This window comes from Ranitomeya imitator, chromosome 5 (assembly GCF_032444005.1).
Source record: "Ranitomeya imitator isolate aRanImi1 chromosome 5, aRanImi1.pri, whole genome shotgun sequence".
Taxonomy (NCBI): domain Eukaryota; kingdom Metazoa; phylum Chordata; class Amphibia; order Anura; family Dendrobatidae; genus Ranitomeya; species Ranitomeya imitator.
Genome location: NC_091286.1, coordinates 46,739,988 through 46,765,573, shown reverse-complemented (window position 1 = coordinate 46,765,573; position 25,586 = coordinate 46,739,988). Strand labels below are relative to the sequence as shown.

At 44.1% G+C, this 25,586-nt stretch overlaps 1 protein-coding gene across 1 annotated transcript in view; it reads right to left on the bottom strand.

The window, feature by feature from the left end:
* The window catches only part of RHOQ (ras homolog family member Q), a 48,072-nt gene that overhangs the window by 4,658 nt on the left and 17,828 nt on the right, over positions 1-25,586 (bottom strand). The window contains exons 3-4 of the mRNA XM_069768631.1: positions 10,836-11,000; positions 10,229-10,324 (exon numbers count right to left, since the gene is read on the bottom strand). Coding sequence (XP_069624732.1) covers positions 10,229-10,324; positions 10,836-11,000 — 261 coding nt within the window. The remainder of the gene's footprint in view (positions 1-10,228; positions 10,325-10,835; positions 11,001-25,586) is intronic.

Sequence of the window (25,586 nt, the reverse complement as noted above, 5' to 3'; positions counted from 1 at the left end):
ACTTGCATATTAAATTAAAATGATAGCTTTAAAAGGAAACCATTGCCCCCAAAATGCAAAAATCAGCCACTAAGACATTTATGTAGGTGACAAAAAATATTATACAGCAGTAATATACATACGGTACATGATTTTTTTTGTATGCAGACGAGTGCACTTTGATGCAGTTACACCCTCCAATCTACACGTTTATCGCTGATCCTGATGGACAGTTCTCCATTGCCAAAAGTGAGCACTGCCTAAACTCAAATCCCTGTTCTTGTGTGTGCACCGATACTGGAGGAGCCCAGCCGTGCACACCCAGTGTCAGGACCTCCAGGGCTTTTATCTTTTTGCTTGCATGTATTTTGACTAGTGATGAGCGAATATACTCGTTACTCGAGATTTCTCGAGCATGCTCTGGGGTCCTCCGAGTATTTTTAGTGTTCGGAGATTTAGTTTTCCTCACCTCAGCTGAATGATTTACATCTGTTAGCCAGCATAAGTACATGTGGGGGTTCTCTAGCAACCAGGCAACCCCCACATGTTCTTATGCTCGCTAACAGATGTAAATCATTCAGCTGAGGCGATGAAAACTAAATCTCCGAGTACTTACAAATACTCGGAGGACCCCAGAGCGTGCTCGAGAAATCTTGAGTAACGAGTATATTCGCTCATCACTAATTTTGACTACAAGTTTCCAACATTTTTTTATGAAATTCTGGCTTCTTCAGCTACAGTGTATGACAGTTCATAAACTACAGAAATAGTTACCAATGAACCCATCTGTGAGCTCAGCTGAGGTCAGGGTCACCGTATTCAGCAGCCATCCACACACATTAGGGCTCTTAATCTAAATTGGAGGGTGGGAGTAAACCCACACAAATAATGGGAGAAGATAACATCTGCAAGGAGTGTGTGTCCTTGGTTGGATTTAAAGGCCCCGTCACACATAGCGAGATCGCTGCTGAGTCACAAGTTTTGTGACGCAACAGCGATCTCAGTAGCGATCTCGCTATGTGTGACACGTACCAGCGATCCGGCCCCTGCTGTGAGATCGCTGGTCGTGTCGGAATGGCCTGGGCCATTTTTTGATCGTTGAGGTCCCGCTGACATCGCTGAATCGGCGTGTGTGACGCCGATTCAGCGATGTCTTCGCTGGTAACCAGGGTAAACATCAAGTAACTAAGCGCAGGGCCGCGCTTAGTAACCCGATGTTTACCCTGGTTAACATCCTAAAAGTAAAAAAACAAACGCTACATACTTACCTATCGCTGTCTGTCCTCGGCGCTTTGCTTCTCTGCTCTGGCTGTGAGCGCCGGTCAGCCGGAAAGCAGAGCGGTGACGTCACCGCTCTGCTTTCCGGCCGCTGTGCTTACAGCCAGACCATAGAAGCAGAGCGCCGAGGACAGACAGCGATAGGTAAGTATGTAGCGTTTGTTTTTTTTTTTTACTTTAACGATGGTAACCAGGGTAAACATCGGGTTACTTAGCGCGGCCCTGCGCTTAGTTACCTGATGTTTACCCTGGTTACCGTGGACCTCGGATCGTTGGTCGCTGGAGAGCTGTCTGTGTGACAGCTCTCCAGCGACCAAACAGCGACGCTGCAGCGATCCGGATCGTTGTCGGTATCGCTGCAGCGTCGCTATGTGTGACGGGGCCTTAACCCAGGACCCCAGCATTGCAAAGCAACAGTGCTACCCACTGAGCCACCATGCCAACCCAATATTCCTAATCTCACTTCTGAATCACGTTCTCTGTCAACTTATGACAAGCGGAGAACTCTGACTTGGTCATCAATAAGCTTGGAAGATGCAAAGAGGAGTTGTATTTCTGGCTAAAAGCATTTAAACAAAAAATGGTCAAACTGTTTGAAAGGTTGCAAAATTTGTGCAACTTTTGGCACTTTTTACGGCCACTTCTGACAACTTTTTGAAAAGTGGACATAACTTTGCTAGGAGGGGGTACGATAGAGAACAGCTGCCAAATGTATAATTTACAACACAAAATTGGTGTAAATTACAACCTAAAGTACATTTCTTGTGGTGGCCAACAGTAGCTGAAAGAAGAGCAAAATGTATTAGATGGCGCATCTTATTCCAGCATACTCTTCATTAAATGGAACCTGTCACCCCCAAAATGGAAGTAGAGCTAAGCCCACCGGCATCAGGGGCTTATCTACAGCATTCTGTAATGCTGTAGATAAGCTCCCTATGTAACCTGCAAGATAAGAAAAAGAGGTTATATTCACCCAGGGGCGTCGCACTCCGGGGCCTCCCATCTTCTTTCGATGATGTCCTCTTCTTGTATTCACGCTGCGGCTCCGGCGTACCTCGTCTGCCCTGTTGAGGGCAGAGCAAAGTACTGCAGTGCGCAGGTGCCGGGCCGCTCTGACCTTGCCTTCACACTACAGTACTTTGCTCTGCCCTCAACAGGGCAGACGAGGTACGCCGGAGCCGCAGCGTGAAGACAATAAGAGGACGTCATCGTAAGAAGATGGGAGGCCCCTGACCGCGACGCCCATCGGATCAGACCGCCCGCCAGCGTGAGTATAATCTAACCTCTTTTTCTCATCTTTCAGGATACATCGGGGGCTTATATCCAGCATTACAGAATGCTGTGGATAAGCACCTGATGGCGGTGGGCTTAGCTCAACTTCCATTTTGGGGGTGATAGGTTCCCTTTAAAGATATGGCTACAGGGCAACAAGTATCGAGCCACAGCATCACTCAGAAAACAAATACGAGCTGTGAGTTTGCTGAAACAAAAAAAAAAAAGTTAAATAACAGAAGTATTGCACAAGTCGCAGCTCCGTGCGACTTGAATTGAATCCTACGACAAGTGACAGAAAATCCAAGGTATTTGTAAACATTTGCAACTCTGTTTCGCAGGAGGTTGCAGATTATTGTCACACTATAGGAAATCACTAGATGCGGTGTCTCGCGACACATAACCACAACCTAAAGATTGCGCAAAACATCAGTGAGTGCTTATTTTAAAGGAATTGCTACTTATGCAAGTTATTTAAAGTGACCCCCAAAGTGCAGCTACAATCAGCCGTGGTTACTGGAAACTTACTGAAACTGGAGCAATTAGCATAAAAAAAAGGCCACAACATGAGAAGTGTTCGCTTTATGTGTAACGGTTTGCATTACCCAATAGTGTTCCTATGTTACGTAAGGTGCAGCTGCACCACTTAATCATTTTCTTCAATTGTATCACTGCCATATAACTGGTTCATATACTTCTGAATCCCGAGACTTGAGACAAGAAGTGCTATGGTAAGAAGAGGCTGCTCACACTGCTATCTGATCAAATACTGGATATACCAGGGGTACAGCGGTAAAAAAAGGCTGCTCACACTGCTAGCCATCTGATCCAACACTGGATATACCAGGAGTACAGTGGTAAGAAGAGGCTGCTGTCCATCTGATCTAATACTGGATATACCAGGGGTACAGTGGTAAGAAGAAGCTGCTCACCCTGCTAGCCATCTGATCCAACACTGGATATACCAGGGGTACAGTGGTAAGAAGAGGCTGCTCATACTGCTGTCCATCTGATCTAATACTGGATATACCAGGGGTACAGTGGTAAGAAGATGCTGCTTACACTGCTGTCCACCCTGTCTATTTAGTCTAGTGCTGGGGGTCAGGAGTAGTGTTGAGCGCAAAAGCTCGTAACTCGAGTTTGCCTAGGATGCTGGGGTATGCAGAGTAAAATGTGAAATGTTCACATCCCCGAGGCCGCATGTTCCGTGGGTATGAGACGGCCACAAAACATGTGGCTGCAGGGACACAAACATGTCACTCGAGCATTTGCGCTCATCACTAGTCCTGAGGTAAGAAGAGGCTGCTCACACTGCTGTCCACCCCATGTATCTGAATGATAAAACGCGGTACAGTATTTCTAGGCCACAGCTTCCTACTGCACTCTCACAGTAGTAGTTTCACAGAAACTGATGGTGTTTCATTCACCCTTAGGGACCAGCGAGTTTCCTACTTACTGTATGGCAGAATAAAATTTCATCCATTAAAGTATTTATAAAACGACTCAACATTTTATGTATATTGCAACTAATGAAATCATAGTGAACCCACCAGAAACACTGCAGCAGTGATACTGATGCGAAATGAGAATATCCGAACCAGTCTGGTGAAAGTGACACAGGCGCGAGTGCAGGATAACTGGCTGAGGAAGGTAAAGCTAAATTACCTGGAAAAGCTAGAACATAATACATTGTCCTTGAAATAAGACCACTTTTCTAAAAGACAATTTATCTTCCTGTTCAGTAGGCAGCGAAAATTGCAAGCGCCGATTCTCATCCGCCTTCGTTGAGGGATACACGTAGAATAGAAATGTCACACAAAACTGCAAGCTGATCCAGCATTCAGCGACAATACGGCCAGGAGCTTCAGACTAATAACCGGCCATGTAATATCAGTCAGGGAACAGGGCTGGATTGTCAGCTGGCATGGGAACACCAAGCGTAGACCCCCTTCGAGATACAGTCAGTAGAAAGCAGTTTCCTTTGCCAGGATCTAATCCCACCTTGAGTCCCTCAGCATATGACCCCTAATGTGTATTGCTTCTTCTTAAACTGGTCACAGATTAATTAGCAAGCTGTCAATTAAAAGGGATTGTGTGGTGAAAACAAGTTTTCATCTATCCGCAAGATAGGCGATAACTTCCTGACTGGTGGGGGTCAGACTGCTGGGACGCCGCACAAATTGGCAGGATGGGGTACTTTAATTTGATAGAATGGACCAGCCGTGCACATGCTCGACCGCTGCTGCACTTATTCTCTTGTGTTGCTGGAAAATAAAGTGTGCAATTGACTTGATTTTTTTTCTAGCTGATGTTATTTGCAAGGATAGCCTTTACTGTACATAGTGTACAGGTGGTTTCCATGGAGCTTGGCTAAGAGACTGGCCATGTGTGTGCAGTAGTAACATTCCAGGAGAGGAGTTAACTCCAAACATCCCAGACACCCATCTCCATCCTATTCATTTATATAAAGCAGATAGCAGCTCTCCTCCCTACCCCTCAGCTCCTGACAGGGCTCTTATCATCCCTGCATAATCACAATCCCATCACACCAAGCATTAGCAGTTTCTAGTGCATCACCAAGAATATTAGATACAGTAGTACACAAAATCATAGAGCTCAAAAAGAAATATACTATAAATAAAACATACCGTTTATTAGATATGCTAATCAGGGCAGTGCTCCTGATCATGGCTCTCACTTTCCTGAGCAGTGTGTGCTTGATCAAATGGTACGGTTATCTCTATATGAAAAATGTCGTGATAACCAGACTCTGAACATGACAGATCGGTAATCTGTAGTAGGACAGAGCTCCTGATCAGAACAAAAAAAAATAAAAAAAAAAAGTAACTGCCCCCTGCCAAGCAACCAAGAGTAAGGAGCTTGCATAGCTATGCTCCACTAAAGAGACAATTCTTGAATAGCCTCCTCTATTCAGACCAGCTGGACAGCAGCCGCACAACCAGCAGAATGGAGGATGGGACTGCGTGGAAATGTTATGGAGGACTACAATAGGAAAACCCCACTTAAGTATCAATAAGCAGCACTTGTAGTACACCGCACCTACATGAAATATCATGTCATAGTGACCGCTCCTGTTTTATGTTGATTCTTGTATAATATTTTAGAAGGAACAAGTAATGAGCCGAGCTCAGATTTCATCCTAATATATTCCTGGCAGAATACTGATGTAATTTTCCAGGGCTGGTAAACCCTGATTAATGATGTGATTGTAGTCAAGCTCACTGCAGGGAGATGCAGGCAAGATCCCCGGCAATGTGTATGGGAAGTCTGGTGAGGAAAGTGGGGGATCAGGGGACATTCCTCTACCCTCTCATTTATAATAATATTACCCATTGTGCAGACAGGGAGCTGTGCTTTACCCAATTAGTAAAGTGCTGTAAAGGTACCGTCACACTCAGCAACTTTCCAACGATCACGACCAGCGATACGACCTGGCCGTGATCCTTGGAAAGTCCTTGTGTGGTCGCTGGAGAACTGTCACACAGACAGCTCTCCAGCGACCAACGATGCCGAAGTCCCCGGGTAACCAGGGTAAACATCGGGTAACTAAGCGCAGTGCCGAGCTTAGTAACCCGATGTTTACCCTGGTTACCATTGTAAAAGTAAAAAAAACTCTACATACTCACATTCCGGTGCCTGTCACGTCCCCGGCGTCCGCTTCCCTGCACTCCTCCTGCATCCTGTGTAAGCGCCGGCCGTAAAGCAGAGCGGTGACGTCACCGCTGTGCTCTGCTTTATGGCCGGCCGGCGCTGACACAGGATGCAGGAGGAGTGCAGGGAAGCGGACGCCGGGGACGTGACAGACACCGGAATGTGAGTATGTAGTTTTTTGTTTTTTTTTACTTTTACAATGGTAACCAGGGTTACCCTGCGCTTAGTAACCCGATGTTTACCCTAGTTACCAGTGAACACATCACTGGATCGGCGTCACACACGCCGATTCAGCGATGTCAGCGGGTGATCCAGCGACAAAATAAAGTTCTGGACTTCTAGCTCAGACAAGCGATATCACAGCAGGATCCAGATCGCTGCTGCGTGTCAAACACAATGATATCGCTATCCAGGACGCTGCAACATCACGGATCGCTATCGTTGTAATGTTGTTCAGTATGAAGGTACCTTAAGTCTCAAAAACAAACAATGTCTTTAAAGTTATCCACAGGTGGTAATTTACTGATATGTGGCAGTTCACCTGCTGAGACCTTCACATATCCAAAGAAAGGGGGTCTGCAGTGATCCTCGGCTGAATGGAGTGGAAGAGTATGCGCTCCTCTACTCTATTCATCCTCTATTGGACTGCTGGATATACCCGAGCACCGTACTCTACCTCCGTTCCATAAAGAATGGATGGCTGCTATTCCGAGCTAACATTTTTGGGATCGCAGAGGGTACCAGTGGGTGGACCACCAGCAATCAGTAAGTCATCCCCTGCACCACGGGTGGGCAAATAATTTTTCCAAGGGGCCACATGAGAGACCGTAACTGTTGTGGAGGGCCGAATAGATTAAAGAATTTGTCCACTACTTGGACAACTTTTCATACCCCATGCCTCGCCCTGATAAAAATAATAAAGCTTATACTCACCTCCCGTGCTGACGCCATTCCCGCCTTGTCGGCACTCGTTCTCCCGGGGCTCCCGTGCTCTTGTTCTGACACGTGATGCCGGAGCCCAATCAGCGCTGGCGTCACTGTCCCCGTCTTTTGTCAAATAGAGCAGAAAGTGGAAGTCAGAGGTCACCAGCAGCCCAGCCCAGACTTCCTCTTCCTGTTCGATTTGTCTGAAGGCGGGGGCAGCGACACCAGCGATGATTGGCTCGTGTGTGACGTATCACAACACCGCACAGGAGTCCCGAGAGCGCGAGTGCTGACACCATGGAAATGGCGCCGGTACGGTAGGAGAGTATAGGCTTTATTTAATTATGGAGGCCAAAACATCTGGGTCAAAATGGGGTTGTCAAAATAGTGGAAAACCCTTTTAATTATAATTCTTAATATTAATTGTATCACTTATGAATTAAAGATGCTGACATCCCCTTATATACAGCGCGAGCCCCCATTTAGCTTCCTATATACATGCGAATATCACCTTGCTCCCCTGGCACACAAGTGTCAGCAGCAGACCATGAAATGACGATATCGCTTCTGCTGTCTCACGATGGAGCCTGGAGCGTCATCCTGTCTGAATCCTGACGATGCGGATAGCAGTGAGGCCATGTTCACACAGTGCGTTTTTTACCGCGGAACCGCGGCGGTTTTGCCGCTGCGGTTCCGCAGCTGTTTTCCATGCAGGGTACAGTACACTGTACCCTATGGAAAACAGGACACACTGTGCACATGGTCCGGAAATTGTAAAAAAAAAGACGCGCTGAATAGCTCCCGGAAAAAAGAAGGAGCATGTCAATTCTTTTTCCGGAGCCGCAGCGCTTCTGCACCCATAGACCTCCATTGTGAGGTCCAAACCGCAGTAAAACCCGCAGATCAAAAATATATCTGCGGGTTTTACTGCGGTTTGATGTGCAGAACCGCTGCAGCAGGAAGTGCGGGGAGCGGGCGGAAGTGCGTGGGCGGAGTGTGGCTGCCCCCCCCGTGCTCTGATCCCGCCCCCCCGTGCTCCGATGCCCCCCCCCAGTGCTCCGATGCCCCCCCCCCAGTGCTCTGATGCCCCCCCCGTGCCCTAATCTCCCCCCCTTATACTCACCCGGCGTCCCGGTGTCCGTCCGGCCGTCTTCTCCCTGGGCGCCGCCATCTTGCAAAATGGCGGGCGCATGCGCAGTGCGCCCGCCGAATCTGCCGGCCGGCAGATTCGTTCCAAAGTGCATTTTGATCACTGAGATATAACCTATCTCAGTGATCAAAATAAAAAAATAGTAAATGACACCCCCCCCCCCCTTTGTCACCCCCATAGGTAGGGACAATAAAAAAAATAAAGAATTTTTTTTTTTTTTTTTTCCACTAAGGTTAGAATAGGGGTAGGGTTAGGGGTAGGGTTAGGGTTAGGGTAAGGGTTAGGGGTAGGGTTAGGGTTAGGGGTAGGGTTAGGGTTAGGGTATTTTCAGCCATTTTAACCCTAAAAAAATTCCTAGAAAACACACAGACTCTGGCTAGAAAACTGCATCAAAAAAACGCATCAAAAAACGCATCAAAAAACGCATCAAAAACGGACCAAAAAAAGGACCTGCGTTTTCTGCCAAGAGCTGCAGTTTTTTAAAAAACAGTCAGGAAAAAAAAAGGATGGAAATCCTGAACGTGTGAACATACCCTGACAGCGGATGAACGGCGGGTGGGAGAGACCATGATGCGGCCCATAAACCACTGTTTCAGCCTCTTAGCTGTCGCTGCTAGCGGGCCAGATGTGGCCCACGGACCGTGTTTTGGCCAGGTCTGCCGTACACTATTTTGACAGCCAACGCTGCTCCTCAGTAGTTGCAGCACAGATTTTAAGGACACATAGGTCCTGTGTCAGGTTCAGAAGAGGAGACGCGTGTCACATGGACCTGTGCGGTGTACACCTTTAGGCTGGGGCCACATGGACCTGTGCGGTGTACACCTTTAGGCTGGGGCCACATGGACCTGTGCGGTGTACACCTTTAGGCTGGGGCCACATGGACCTGTGCGGCGTACACCTTTAGGCTGGGGCCACATGGACCTGTGCGGCGTACACCTTTAGGCTGGGGCCACATGGACCTGTGCGGCGTACACCTTTAGGCTGGGGCCACATGGACCTGTGCGGCGTACACCTTTAGGCTGGGGCCACATGGACCTGTGCGGTGTACACCTTTAGGCTGGGGCCACATGGACCTGTGCGGTGTACACCTTTAGGCTGGGGCCACATGGACCTGTGCGGTGTACACCTTTAGGCTGGGGCCACATGGACCTGTGCGGTGTACACCTTTAGGCTGGGGCCACATGGACCTGTGCGGTGTACACCTTTAGGCTGGGGCCACATGGACCTGTGCGGCGTACACCTTTAGGCTGGGGCCACATTGACCTGTGCGGTGTACACCTTTAGGCTGGGGCCACATGGACCTGTGCGGTGTACACCTTTAGGCTGGGGCCACATTGACCTGTGCGGTGTACACCTTTAGGCTGGGGCCACATGGACCTGTGCGGCGTACACCTTTAGGCTGGGGCCACATGGACCTGTGCGGTGTACACCTTTAGGCTGGGGCCGACTCTGGATACAGTTACATAAAAGGATTCTACAAAATCTCACAACTGTATCTGCTTCAATTCTCACAGCCAAGTTAAAGGGTTTGTCCAGGACTAAGCTCAATAAACGTTTTCCTGAACCTCGCCCGTTGATTGCAATAAGGACTTAGCTGCAGCAGACTATTGGGATATTCCTTTACGGCCCCTCTAGATACTGTCTAACACATTGCGCTCTGCGCCAGTACAGAATATGCCCCTAGGTTTACAGGCCGGCCTGCGAGTACTTGCTGCATCGGATGCAGGTTGTTTCTGCTATAATTGTGCATGTTATTGAGATGGAAATTAATATTTCTACTAGGACGTCTCTCCCCTTCAGATAAACAGTGGCGGGCGATGCATAAAAATGTCATTAAAGCGTCCAAGCACAGACTTCTATAAGGAGCAGTAAAGCATTCTTCACGTAATGACACCATCTTTCAGCCTTAGAAAATAAAAATGAGAAAGGGAAAAAAACAACAAGCGTTTTTACCTCTTTTGCCAACTTATGCCCTTGCTCAACAGTAATGGGTTTTTCCTTCACATCATTTAGCTTTGCCAGAGTCTTCGGATCATCTCTTAGGTCGATCTGCAAATCATAAAAATAAAATTCACATTTTTTTTCCCCCGAATATTCTAAAACGTGAAAAAGCAAATAAAAAGGTGTGAAGCGGAGGAATATCACAGGCAGCGAGAACATCCTATGCCCTGGTGCCCTCTGTGTAGTGAATCCTTTTTTTAATGACACATTTAATGAGAAGCAAGAAACGGGCACAGGCAAAACTAGAATGACCTGACCCAATATTCTTACTGCACCAACCCGCGCTCCGAGCACAGCTACAAAGCTATCCCAGCAGGGGACGATCATTGCAGCCATGGATGCAAACTTTACTCACGGATGATAATCACATATAGGGAAGCCGATCGTTTTTTTATTTTATTATCTGTCCTTCTACAATACAATATGAAAGAAACACAACAACAAAAAAACACAACTCTGATCCAGGCTGCACAATCCTGTTCCCGAACAGAATGCTACATCTGCAGTGAAGACTGACACGAACACATACTAAGTAGAAACAGAAGTTACCGACACCTACCTGTGTGCCCACCAGCAAAAATGGCACATTTGGTGCATATTCCTTCAATTCGGGCACCCATTCCTCCTTCACATTCTGAAATGAAGCCGGATTGACCACTGAGAAACATATGAGGAAGACGTCGGTCATGGGATAAGACAATGGTCTCAAGCGGTCGTAATCTTCCTGGAAGAAGAAGTAACGATTAGTGCTTCGGGCAGAATTGGGGAAAGAAAACCACCAGACAGTGGAAGTTTTATCACTCTGCTGACAAACATGTCTGAAGGAAATGTCTGTATGTGCTAGAAAAAAAATGGGATATGGTCCCTCTGCCGAAATCTCATGGACCAAGCGCCGTGCACTGTCAGCAGACCTCCCTTGCGAAAAATACAATTCAGCCATGACCAAAAGGCGATTTCCACATAAATATACAAAAATGTCTTAACTACTCTATACATGAAAAGTTCTGCAACTTTCTAACATGCTTTGTTTTCCTTCCTCACCATTTTTTTTTAATAAAGGTTTTTTCATGTTGATTTGGACACATGATGAACAGTGGAATAAAACATTAAAGTTTTTGGCACCTAATCAGTTAGTTTCTTTTAAGTAGGCGTTACCAGAGAGATTTCACTGGGGGTGTTTCCTTCTTCCTCTCTCTGATCCTGACCAATCATAAGCAGGCAGCAACACATGGGGTAAAGAAAGAACGCCCCCACGAAAGCTTGGACCAGGCTCAGTGTGAGCCATGTACTGACTAAATCTGCTCTCCTCACTAGAGTGAGGAGATATGCTGAAGTACAGCAGAGCCCAGTGTGATTAACAAGCCTTTATCTCCAGCAGTCAGTGTGGGTGGGGCAGAAGTGGAGTCTCATTACAAATACTTCCAGTAACTCTCCTTCAGATTCAAAATTAGATTTATTACCAGGACCCAGTACACAATAGCACTGCCAAAGCAAGTGCATTGCTGCCAATTCTTTCCCACCACTGTTCTTCTGGGGGTGCATTTATACACATACCTATTCCCAGCACCAAAACTAAAGTCTGGCTGCATCCTGCACAGATTTAAAAAAATAAATAAATTATATATATATACTAGCTGAAGAGCCCGGCGTTGCCTGGGCATAATAAATATCTGTGGTTAGTTATAGCACGTCACTTCTCTTATTTTCCCATCACTCCTCTCATTTTCCCAATCACATCTCTCATTTTCTCCCTCACTCCTCTCATTCCCCCCTAACACTTGTCATTTCGACCTCACATCTGTCATTTTCCGATCACTCCACTATTTTCCCTCACTCCTCTCATTTTGCACTCACACCTTTTCATTTTCACCTCACACCTCTCATTTTCACCTCAGTATATACATGTTTGTCATCTCCCTTATATATAGTATACACCTGTATGTCATCTCCTGTATATAGTATATACCTGTATGTCATCTCCCCTGTATATAGTATATACCTGCTGTGTCATCTCCCCTGATATAGTATATACCTGTATGTAATCTCCTCCTATATATATAGTATATACATGTATGTCATCTCCTCCTATATATAGTATATACCTGTATGTCATCTCCTCCTGTATATAGTATATACCTGTGTGTCATCTCCCCTGTATATAGTATATACCTGTATGTAATCTCCTCCTATATATAGTATATACATGTATGTCATCTCCTATATATAGTATATACCTGTATGTCATCTCCTTCTATATATAGTATATACCTGTATGTCATCTCCTCCTGTATATAGTATATACCTGTGTGTCATCTCCCCTGTATATAGTATATATCTGTGTGTCATCTCCTCCTGTATATAGTATATACCTGTATGTCATCTTCTATATATAGCATATACCTGTATGTCATCTCCTCCTGTATATAGTATATACCTGTAGGTAATCTGCTCCTATATATATAGTATATACATGTATGTCATCTCCTCCTATATATAGTATATACCTGTATGTCATCTCCTCCTGTATATAGTATATACCTGTGTGTCATCTCCCCTGTATATAGTATATACCTGTATGTAATCTCCTCCTATATATAGTATATACATGTATGTTATCTCCTATATATAGTATATACCTGTATGTCATCTCCTTCTATATATAGTATATACCTGTATGTCATCTCCTCCTGTATATAGTATATACCTGTGTGTCATCTCCCCTGTATATAGTATATATCTGTGTGTCATCTCCTCCTGTATATAGTATATACCTGTATGTCATCTTCTATATATAGCATATACCTGTAGGTCATCTCCTCCTGTATATAGTATATACCTGTAGGTAATCTGCTCCTGTTATATAGTATATACGTGTGTCATCTCCTCCTGTATATAGTATGTACCTGTATGTCATCTCCTCCTCTATATAGTATATACCTGTGTGTCATCTCTCCTGTATATAGTATATATCTGTGTGTCATCTCCCCTGTATATAGTATATACCTGTGTGATCTCCTGTATTAGACCTCATTAACACGTTATTTGCTCAGTATTTTTACCTCAGTATTTGTAAGATAAATTGGCAGCCTGATAAATCCCCAGCCAACAGGAAGCCCTCCCCCTGGCAGTATATATTAGCTCACACATACACATAATAGACAGGTCATGTGACTGACAGCTGCTGTATTTCCTATATGGTACATTTGTTGCTCTTGTAGTTTGTCTGCTTATTAATCAGATTTTTATTTTTGAAGGCTAATACCAGACTTGTGTGTGTTTTAGGGCGAGTTTCGTTTGTCAAGTTGTGTGTGTTGAGTTGTGTGTGGTGACATGCATGTAGCGACTTTTGTGAGATGAGTTTTGTGTGGCGACATGCGTGTAGCAACTTTTTGTGTGTCGAGTTGCATGTGACAGGTTAGTGTAGCAAGTTGTGTGCAGCAAGTTTTGCGCATGGCGAGTTTTGCGCGTGGTGAGTTTTATGTCTGGTGCCTTTTGAGTATGTGCAAGTGTTGTGTGAGGCAACTTTTGCACATGTTGCAAATTTTGTGCATGTGCAAGTTTTGCGTGTGGCGAGTTTTCCATGAGGTGAGTTTTGCACTTGTGGCGAGTTTTGTGTGAGCCTAGTTTTTGCATGTGGCGAGTTTTGCGCGTGGCGAGTTTTGAGCGGCGACTTTTGTGTTTCGACTTTTATGTGGCGAGGTTGGTGTATGTGTGGTGAAATGTGTGCAGAGGGTGGTATATGTGTTCAAGCACGTGGTAGTGTGTGGCGCATTTTGTGTGTGTGTTCATATCCCCATGTGTGGTGAGTATCTCATGTCGGGGCCCCACCTTAGCAACTGTACGGTATATACTCTTTTGCGCCATCGTTCTCATTCTTTAAGTCCCCCTTGTTCACATCTGGCAGCTGTCAATTTGCCTCCAACACTTTTCCTTTCACTTTTTTCCCCATTATGTAGATAGGGGCAAAATTGTTTGGTGAATTGGAACGCGCAGGGTTAAAATTTCGCCTCACAACGTAGCCTATGACGCTCTCGGGGTCCAGACGTGTGACTGTGCAAAATTTTGTGGCTGTAGCTGCGACGGTGCAGATGCCAATCCCGGACATACACACACACACACACACACACACATTCTGCTTTATATAGTAGATATATGTATGATGTCTTAGTTGATACTTTAGCCAAAATGCGCAAGCTTGGAACCCATGTCAAGGATCCTCACTGTCTTGAGTCCCTACACTGAAATGAAAAGCAATTCACAGGAAATTACAAATAAAGAAAAAAAATCATAGAACAAAAAAAAAAAAAAAAGCCACCTTTAATACCTGGTGAAATTACAAATGCACTACAGAGCGCAGCAGGCCCCCATGATGAAGGGTGGAGGCAGCACAGATGGTTTCATACCCAGCTTTTTTTGTGTGCAAATCTTTTAACCAAAGCCAAAAGAGGATTTTACAACAAACTGGAAACATGAGAAGAACTTGGTGCATCTTACTCCCACAAACTGCATCCTGACTCACATAAAAAAATAAATAAAAAAAACAAACAAAACACATGCTTTATGAATCCCCCCCATGTTGAACACACTTGTGGCTTTAGTTAAGAAAAAAAAAAAAAAAATAGGTCTCTGTTCTCACGTCTTTACTGCGGCTGTCCCCCTGAGCAGCCCCTGCAGGGATGCCTGAAGTGGTATTTATCGCGACGGATATCATTATGCCACGAACGTGATCGTTTGCATTGCAAATGTATAATTGCACCTACATCCGCTGCATAAATGGACATGCTGCGATTCTGCAGATCTCAAACCTGCAGCTCTTGCCAATTTATGCTGCGGATATATTTCACAGCATGCCTGGGTTTTCTTACAATTTCATGCACTGTTCTGGCACTGTAAAACATGGGAGATGTTCCCCAAGCAAATATGCAGCAGAAAATCTGCTACATTTTCCAAGTAGAAAAACAGCCTGAGAGTATATCCTCGGCACCCTTGCTCAGCTGTTTCTATAACTTCCATTAAACAGAAAAAAAAAGTTGTTTTCTCCCGCTATTAATCTGCCTTAGGCCATCTTCACACATTCAGTATTTGATTAGTATTTTACGTCAGTATTTGTAAGCTAAAATCAGGAGTGAATGATAGAAACACGTCACCACTTCTGTATTTATTATACATTTCCTCTGATTGTTTCACTCCTGGTTTTGGTTTACAAATACTGATGTAAAATACCGACCAAATACTGAACGTGGCATAAAATACACCATGAAGGTCTGTGTTTAGAATGATAATCAAAATCAAAGTGGAAAATCAAGTTACAGGCTAATCCAACTTCAGTGGAAATGCCTCAAGACAAGGAAATGATGCTCAATAGTGTGTGTGGCCTCTACGTGCATCTATGACCTCCCAGGCAGGCTCCTAATGAGGCAGCGGATGTCCTCCTGAGGAATCTCCTCCCAGACCTCGATTAAAGCATCAGTCAACTCGTGGACAGTCTGTGGTGCAACATGACGTTGGTGGATGGAGCAAGACATGATGTCCCCAATGTGCTGGATTGGATTCAGGTCTGGGAAACACCACTATTGGACGTCAGGCCCTCATACCACACTCATGGAGTCTGTTTCTGTCAGTTTGAGCAGACACAAGGAACTTAGTGACCTGCTGAAGGTCATTTTGCAGGGCTCTGCCACTGCTCCTCCTTGCACAAAGGAGGAGGTAGCAGTCCCGCTGCTGGGTTGTTGCCCTCCTATAGCTCCCTCCACGTCTCCATTGAAGCTCTAAAAAACTATAGGGAGAAAAATACTTTATCTAAAAAACTAATTAAAGCTGCCAAAAAGGAAACAGAGAAGCACATTGCTAAGGAGAGTAAAACTAATCCCAAACTGTTCTTCAACTATATTAATAGTAAAAGAATAAAAACTGAAAATGTAGGCCCCTTAAAAAATAGTGAGGAAAGAATGGTTGTAGATGACGAGGAAAAAGCTAACATATTAAACACCTTCTTCTCCACGGTATTCACGGTGGAAAATGAAATGCTAGGTGAAATCCCAAGAAACAATGAAAACCCTATATTAAGGGTCACCAATCTAACCCAAGAAGAGGTGCGAAATCGGCTAAATAAGATTAAAATAGATAAATCTCCGGGTCCGGATGGCATACACCCACGAGTACTAAGAGAACTAAGTAATGTAATAGATAAACCATTATTTCTTATTTTTAGGGACTCTATAGCGACAGGGTCTGTTCCGCAGGATTGGCGCATAGCAAATGTGGTGCCAATATTCAAAAAGGGCTCTAAAAGTGAACCTGGAAATTATAGGCCAGTAAGTCTAACCTCTATTGTTGGTAAAATATTTGAAGGGTTTCTGAGGGATGTTATTCTGGATTATCTCAATGAGAATAACTGTTTAACTCCATATCAGCATGGGTTTATGAGAAATCGCTCCTGTCAAACCAATCTAATCAGTTTTTATGAAGAGGTAAGCTATAGACTGGACCACGGTGAGTCATTGGTCGTGGTATATCTCGATTTTTCCAAAGCGTTTGATACCGTGCCGCACAAGAGGTTGGTACACAAAATGAGAATGCTTGGTCTGGGGGAAAATGTGTGTAAATGGGTTAGTAACTGGCTTAGTGATAGAAAGCAGAGGGTGGTTATAAATGGTATAGTCTCTAACTGGGTCGCTGTGACCAGTGGGGTACCGCAGGGGTCGGTATTGGGACCTGTTCTCTTCAACATATTCATTAATGATCTGGTAGAAGGTTTACACAGTAAAATATCGATATTTGCAGATGATACAAAACTATGTAAAGCAGTTAATACAAGAGAAGATAGTATTCTGCTACAGATGGATCTGGATAAGTTGGAAACTTGGGCTGAAAGGTGGCAGATGAGGTTTAACAATGATAAATGTAAGGTTATACACATGGGAAGAGGGAATCAATATCACCATTACACACTGAACGGGAAACCACTGGGTAAATCTGACAGGGAGAAGGACTTGGGGATCCTAGTTAATGATAAACTTACCTGGAGCAGCCAGTGCCAGGCAGCAGCTGCCAAGGCAAACAGGATCATGGGGTGCATTAAAAGAGGTCTGGATACACATGATGAGAGCATTATACTGCCTCTGTACAAATCCCTAGTTAGACCGCACATGGAGTACTGTGTCCAGTTTTGGGCACCGGTGCTCAGGAAGGATATAATGGAACTAGAGAGAGTACAAAGGAGGGCAACAAAATTAATAAAGGGGATGGGAGAACTACAATACCCAGATAGATTAGCGAAATTAGGATTATTTAGTCTAGAAAAAAGACGACTGAGGGGCGATCTAATAACCATGTATAAGTATATAAGGGGACAATACAAATATCTCGCTGAGGATCTGTTTATACCAAGGAAGGTGACGGGCACAAGGGGGCATTCTTTGCGTCTGGAGGAGAGAAGGTTTTTCCACCAACATAGAAGAGGATTCTTTACTGTTAGGGCAGTGAGAATCTGGAATTGCTTGCCTGAGGAGGTGGTGATGGCGAACTCAGTCGAGGGGTTCAAGAGAGGCCTGGATGTCTTCCTGGAGCAGAACAATATTGTATCATACAATTATTAGGTTCTGTAGAAGGACGTAGATCTGGGTATTTATTATGATGGAATATAGGCTGAACTGGATGGACAAATGTCTTTTTTCGGCCTTACTAACTATGTTACTATGTTACTATGTTACTATGTCTCCTGGTACCTTGCTCCATGCTTTGCACACTGTGCTGACAGACACAGCTACCCTTCTTGCCACAGCTCACATTGATGCGCCCTCCTGGATGTGCTGCACTCCCTGAGCAACCTCTGTGGGTTGTAGACACTGCCTCATGCTACTTTGCAGTACCTGTAGGGGTGAGCTCAATGACAAAATGCAAAAGTAACCAAAACAACAACCAAAAAGGATGAGAACAGAGAAAAGGTCTGTGGTCACCCACTGCAGAAGCACTCTGGGGTTGTCTTGCTAATTGCCTATAATTTCTACTTATTGTTTGGTCCATTTGCACAACAGAAGGAGAAATTGATTTACGATCGCTGCTGCTTCATAACTAGGCAGGTTGATTTCACAGAAGTGCGATTGACTTGGAGGTACATTGTGTTGTTAAAGTGTTCACTTTTTTGAGCAATGTATGTTTTAATTACTGTATACATGAAAAGTTCTATAACTTTCTAAAATTCTGTGTTTTCCTTCCTCACCATTTTTTGAGAATTTTTTTTGCTGCCAGTGAATCAACACTTGTTTGTGGGAAAACCCGTTTAAGCAAAAGTTCATTTTAATCCAGAGGTGTTGGAATAATAATGACTTCCACAATTGGATGTGTTTAAATGAAACAAATGCTGTAGGATCAGACCATGTTCCTGTACAGTCAGACACGGCCATTACACAGTACACAGCAGGGACACATTTATAAGATTATCTCAGCACAGGAACATTTTATTTAAAACATCCAATTGTGGAAATTCGTATTATTCCAAGCTCTATTGAACTGGACACACTATGTACAGTAGAATAAAACATTTGTGTGCCTTATTTCACTTCTCTGTTGAGTACCCGTTCTATACACTGTAAGTTGCCAGATGCTCAATTGCAATAATGTCATTAAGATTGGAAACCCCCTTTAAAAAATACTCATAAATTTCTTATTATTATCTACCCCACTTTGGGTTTGGATTTTGATCTATCATGCAGTTTAGCAAGAAGATGGGCACAAATAATTCCTAGCATAGCAGAGTCTTCCACCAGTGGTGGGTGGCATTCACACTGTGTCATCTGCATCAATGCGCAGTGTAATGTGTATCATGAAGTTAAGATATTCCCATCAGGTACATTTATGGCATATAACGACAGGATATGCCAAAAAAAAAAAAATGATAGATACAGGTCCCATCTCAATCTGTCTTGAAAATGGGGCACCCGTCACGCGCTTTCAGTAATGATGAGATAGTCGTGCATATGCTGTTTTTTCTTCTTTTTTAAATTATTTAAAGGGGTTCTCCAGGAGAATAAAAATAACTAAAGGAAATGTCAGTATAAGTAAATCCCTAAGTACTTTTAATAAGCAAATCACAATTGTTTCATTTAGGGAAGTAATCTCTATAGATTTAAAATGGCCACTGCCTTGTTTCACTGTGAAACCTGTCTCCGAGAATATTAGGACAGGGGCCTGTGAGCATGCGCAATAGGACAAGAGCCTGTGAGCATGCGCAATAGGACAAGAGCCTGTGAGCATGCGCAATAGGACAGGAACCTGAGCATGTGCAATAGGACAAGAGCCTGTGAGCATGCGCAATAGGACAAGAGCCTGTGAGCATATGCAATACGACAAGAGCCTATGAGCATGCGCAATAGCACAGGAGCCTGTGAGCATGCGCAATAGGACAAGAGCCTGTGAGCATATGCAATACGACAAGAGCCTATGAGCATGCGCAATAGCACAGGAGCCTGTGAGCATGTGTAATAGGAAGCTCTACCCTCCTTCATAAGAAGGAAGATGCGCTCCAATACTACTGGAGATACCAGAGGGTCTGAGGTAGGAAGAGGTGGCTCAAACTTCTGTGTGCCCGGTCTTTCTGAATAACAATAGAAGTGTCTCCAGGTCACAGCAATGTGGCTTCCTACTGCACTTGCTCACAGGCTCCTGTCACACTTCACATGCTCTTATCCAGAAGAAACATTTAGTGGAAATCCTCTGCACTGCTGAATGATTGAAGAAGCATTATTATTTGGATAGCGCCATTTATTCCATGGCGCTTTACATGTGAGGAGGGGTATACATAATAAAAACAAGTACAATAATCTTGAACAATACAAGTCATAACTGGTACAGGAGGAATGAGGACCCTGCCCGCGAGGGCTCACAATCTACAAGGGATGGTTGAGAATATAGTAGGCGAGGATAGAGCTGGTCGTGCAGCGGTTTGGTGGATCGGTGGTTACTGCAGGTTGTAGGCTTGTCGGAAGAGGTGGGTCTTCAGGTTCTTTTTGAAGGTTTCGCTGGTAGGCGAGTCTGATATGTTGTGGTAGAGGGTTCCAGAGTAGGGGGGATGCGCAAGAGAAATCTTGTATACGATTATGGGAAGAGGAGATAAGAGGGGAGTAGAGAAGGAGATCTTGTGAGGATCGGAGGTTGCGTGCAGGAAAGTAGCGGGAGACGAGGTCACAGTCCATATGTGGTTTAATAATACAATGTGGCTTTATTCTACGCGTTTCGAAGTTACAAGAACTTCTTACTCAGGAATATTAAGGACCACATTCTAAGGATGGACAACCGCTTTTCAAGACACATGGTAGTTACAGTACCTAAATAAGCTTGCTTTGTCAGCAAGTTATATTAGATCTAAAGCATTAAGCCTATGCATCAATGTTAACAACTAAATCATCAGATCATGTTCCATCCAATCGAGGTCCCACTAAGACCCTAGAGCATTAAATATTCCATGCTCCAGTTACCTTGAAGACGAAAGGATTAATCAGATACCGACGGCCGGTAAGGTTCACTTTAGTAGCCAGATCACGATACTTGTACTCTGCTTGTGGAAATCAAGCATCTTCGATGGCATAAAATGAAAGTTTTTATTACAGCAACGCGTTTTGGGGCCAAACAAGACGTTTTCAAGGTAAGAAAAAATAAAAATGTTTTACATAAGATGGTCTCCAATGTTTCACTATTAATTTGCGGTGTGGCTCTCTCCATTCATTTCTATTTGGGCTTTGAAAAATCGCCAGACAACTGCACGGCAATCTTTTGGGTACAGAGGGCACGATGCTGCAACGATATCAGATGTATCGTCATTTCCTGACTCTGGGCATCGAAACATCCATGCAAAGCCGCCGGACTGAGTACTCATAACAACAACCACGATTACTGCCTCAGCGATCAGACGTCCGCACACAACACGCAGAACGCATTTTAATGGCCGTTATTACAGTTTACAACTATGAAAGACAATCTGTCCGATGTCTAATGGGCAATGAATAGACAAGGACAAAGCGATAGCAACACTGAACACTATTTTTAGATTGACAGTGATGAATGCAATGAACGGCATTACTGCCAGAGGCAGATGACCGAGCGATGAGGTGTACATGTAGGGTCATCAGATCCTGCATCACACACACACACACTACTGATCAGAACAGGCAATGTGCAATACTTCATTTCCCCTGTAGTGGCGCTGCAGAAGAATTTGAATGCATGAAAGTCATGTTTCCACACAGATCACAGCTGGTCACTGGGAGTCCAAGGAGCTCAAAATTGGCTTAGATTTGGAAGGCCGTTTGGTGAGATTTTGATGCTAAAGAGATGGAAGTGTGCAGAAGCCGTTGTTGAGAACTGCAGCTCAGCTCCGCAGCAGAAAACATCTGTTTGGTGGGGGTGCTGGACCACCATCGGACAGATAGAGATGACATATCCTAAGAACAGCTCATCAAAATCATATAGCTAGTCATGGCCAGCTCCACATTCTCCAAATCTTATTGTCTATAGCCAAATGTGTCATGGGATATGATGGGGGAGTTAGGTGGTGCGGGATAATAGGGTGCACTACTGTCACCGCCTCAGCTTTATGGCCAAAGTGGAATTAGGCCACGATTTGTCATCTATTAACTTACTTCCCAAGCAACATGCCCGCTGCCTTGGGGTCATACTTGATTCCGAGCTTTCCTTCACCCCCCACATCCGATCACTGGCTCGCTCTTGTTATCTGCACCTCAAAAAACATTTCTAGAATTCAACCTTCTCTTACTTTCGACTCTGCAAAAACTCTTACTGTTTCTCTTGTTCATTCTCGCCTGGACTATTGTAACTCTCTACTAATCGGTCTCCCTCTTACCAAACTCTCCCCTCTCCAATCTGTCCTAAATGCTGCAGCCAGGATCATATTCCTCACCAACCGTAAGGTCGGCGTCACACATGCGAGTTTTACGGACGTAAGAGCGCAGAAACTACGTCCGTAAAACTCGCAAAAAATACGGCACAATTATTCTCTATGCCCCTGCTCCTATCTGCCGTATTTTACTGATCAGTATTATACGGCTTTCTACGGCCGTACAAAATCGCAGCATGCTGCGTTTGTCACCGTACTGCGCAAGAAATACGCCAATGAAAGTCTATGGAAGTGTGAAAAATACGGATTACACACGGACAAGCAGTGTGACTTGCGAGAAATACGCAGCGCTGTTAGAGAGAAAAGCCGGCAATTCAGTGCGGTGTACAGTAAAATCACACTGACAGCTTACAGTAGAATAGGTAGAATAAATGTGTACACATAGAATAGATATATATATATATATATATATATATATATATATATATATATATATATATATATATATATATGTCAGTGAGACACATATGTATATATATTAATATTTATTCCAGCGCTATACAGCTTGAAAGCCGGTAATTCAATTACCGGCTTTTTCTTTCTCCTTCCTAAAACCCAACATGATTTGAGACATGGTTTACATACAGTAAACCATGTCTTCTCTCCATTTTTTTTGCAGATTCCACACTACTAATGTCAGTAGAGTGTATCTGCAAAATTTGGCCGTTCTAGCTCTTAAAATAAAGGGTTAAATGGCGGAAAAAATTGGCGTGGGCTCCCGCGCAATTTTCTCCGCCGGAGTAGTAAAGCCAGTGACTGAGGGCAGATATTAATAGCCTGGAGAGGGTCCATGGTTATTGGCCCCCCCCTGGCTAAAAATATCTGCCCCCAGCCACCCCAGAAAAGGCACATCTGGAAGATGCGCCTATTCTGGCACTTGGCCACTCTCTTCCCATTCCCGTGTAGCGGCGGGATATGGGGTAATGAAGGGTTAATGCCACCTTGCTATTGTAAGGTGACATTAAGCCTAATTAATAATGGAGAGGCGTCAATTATGACACCTATCCATTATTAATCCAATTGTAGTAAAGGGTTAAATAAAACACAAACGCATTATTTAAAATTATTTTAATGAAATAAAAACAATGGTTGTTGGAGTATTTTATTGTACGCCCAATCCAGTCACTGAAGACCCTCGTTCTGTAAAAGAAAAAACATAATAAACCAACAATATACTTACCCTCCGCAGATCTGTAACGTCCAACGATGTAAATCCTTCTGAAGGGGTTAAAACATTTTGCAGCAAGGAGCTTTGCTAATGCAATGCTACTCCTCGCTGCAAAACCCCGGGGAATGAGTCTAAATATAGATCAATGAGCTATATTTAGCTTCATTTGCGGTGAGGCGCCCTCTGCTGGCTGTTCATAGATCGTGGGAAGTTACCTAGAAAGCTCCCAGGCTTCCAGCTCCCAGGCTTTCTAGGAAAGTTCCCACGATCTATGAACATCCAGCAGAGGGCGCCTCACCGCAAATGAAGCTAAATATAGCTCATTGATCTATATTTAGACTCATTCCCCGGGGTTTTGCAGCGAGGAGAAGCATTGCATTAGCAAAGCTCCTTGCTGCAAAATGTTTTAACCCCTTCAGAAGGATTTACATCGTTGGACGTTACAGATCTGCGGAGGGTAAGTATATTGTTGGTTTATTATGTTTTTTCTTTCACAGAACGAGGGTCTTCAGTGACTGGATTGGGCGTACAATAAAATACTCCAACAACCATTGTTTTTATTTCATTAAAATAATTTTAAATAATGCGTTTGTGTTTTATTTAACCCTTTACTACAATTGGATTAATAATGGATAGGTGTCATAATTGACGCCTCTCCATTATTAATTAGGCTTAATGTCACCTTACAATAGCAAGGTGGCATTAACCCTTCATTACCCCATATCCCGCCGCTACACGGGAATGGGAAGAGAGTGGCCAAGTGCCAGAATAGGCGCATCTTCCAGATGTGCCTTTTCTGGGGTGGCTGGGGGCAGATATTTTTAGCCAGGGGGGGCCAATAACCATGGACCCTCTCCAGGCTATTAATATCTGCCCTCAGTCACTGGCTTTACTACTCCGGCGGAGAAAATTGCGCGGGAGCCCACGCCAATTTTTACCGCCATTTAACCCTTCATTTTAAGAGCTAGAACGGCCAAATTTTGCAGATACACTCTACTGACATTAGTAGTGTGGAATCTGCAAAAAAAATGGAGAGAATACATGGTTTACTGTATGTAAACCATGTCTCAAATCATGTCGGGTTTTAGGAAGGAGAAAGAAAAAGCCGGTAATTGAATTACCGGCTTTCAAGCTGTATAGCGCTGGAAAAAATATTAATATATATACATATATGTGTCTCACTGACATATATATATATATATATATTTTTTTTTTTTTCTTTTTGGGACACATGGATCATTTCTATAGCGGTATGTTGGTTTTGCAAGCCTGCGAGAAAACCACGCAGTACGGATGCCATACGGATTACATACGGAGGATGCCATGCGCAAAAAACGCTGACACACCCTGCCTACGGAGGAGCTACGGACCACTATTTTCGGGACTTTTCAGCGTATTACGGCCGTAATATACGGACCGTATTGTTTTACGCTGTGTGTGACGCCGGCCTTACACCGATGCCTCTACCTTGTGCCAGTCATTACACTGGTTACCCATCCACTCCAGAATTCAGTACAAACTTATCACCCTCACCCACAAAGCGTTCCATGGCTCAGCACCACCCTACATCTCCTCCCTGGTCTCAGTCTACAACCCTACCCGTGCTGTCCGTTCTGCTAATGACCTGAGGTTAGCATTCTCAATAATCAGAACCTCCCACTCCCGTCTCCAAGACTTTTTTTTAACGTGCTGCACCAATTCTTTGGAATGCACTACCCAGGTTAATACAATTAATCCCCACAGTTTTAAGCGTGCCCTAAAAATGCATTTGTTCAGACTGGCCTACTGCCTCAACGCATTAACCTAACTATCCCTGTGTGGCCCATTCAAAAAACTTAAACCATAGCCAGGTTCCTCGCATCATGCTCTCATACACTTTATACAGTTAACCCCTTTACCCCCAAGGGTGGTTTGCACGTTAATGACCGGGCCAATTTTTACAATTCTGACCACTGTCCCTTTATGAGGTTTTAACTCTGGAACGCTTCAACGGATCCCAGTGATTCTGACACTGTTTTCTCGTGACATATTGTACTTCATGATAGTGGTAAAAATTCTTTGATAGTACCTGCGTTTATTTGTGAAAAAAAACGGAAATTTGGCGAAAATTATGAAAATTTCGCAATTTTCCAACTTTGAATTTTTATGCAATTAAATCACAGAGATATGTCACACAAAATACTTAATAAGTAACATTTCCCACATGTCTACTTTGCATCAGCACAATTTTG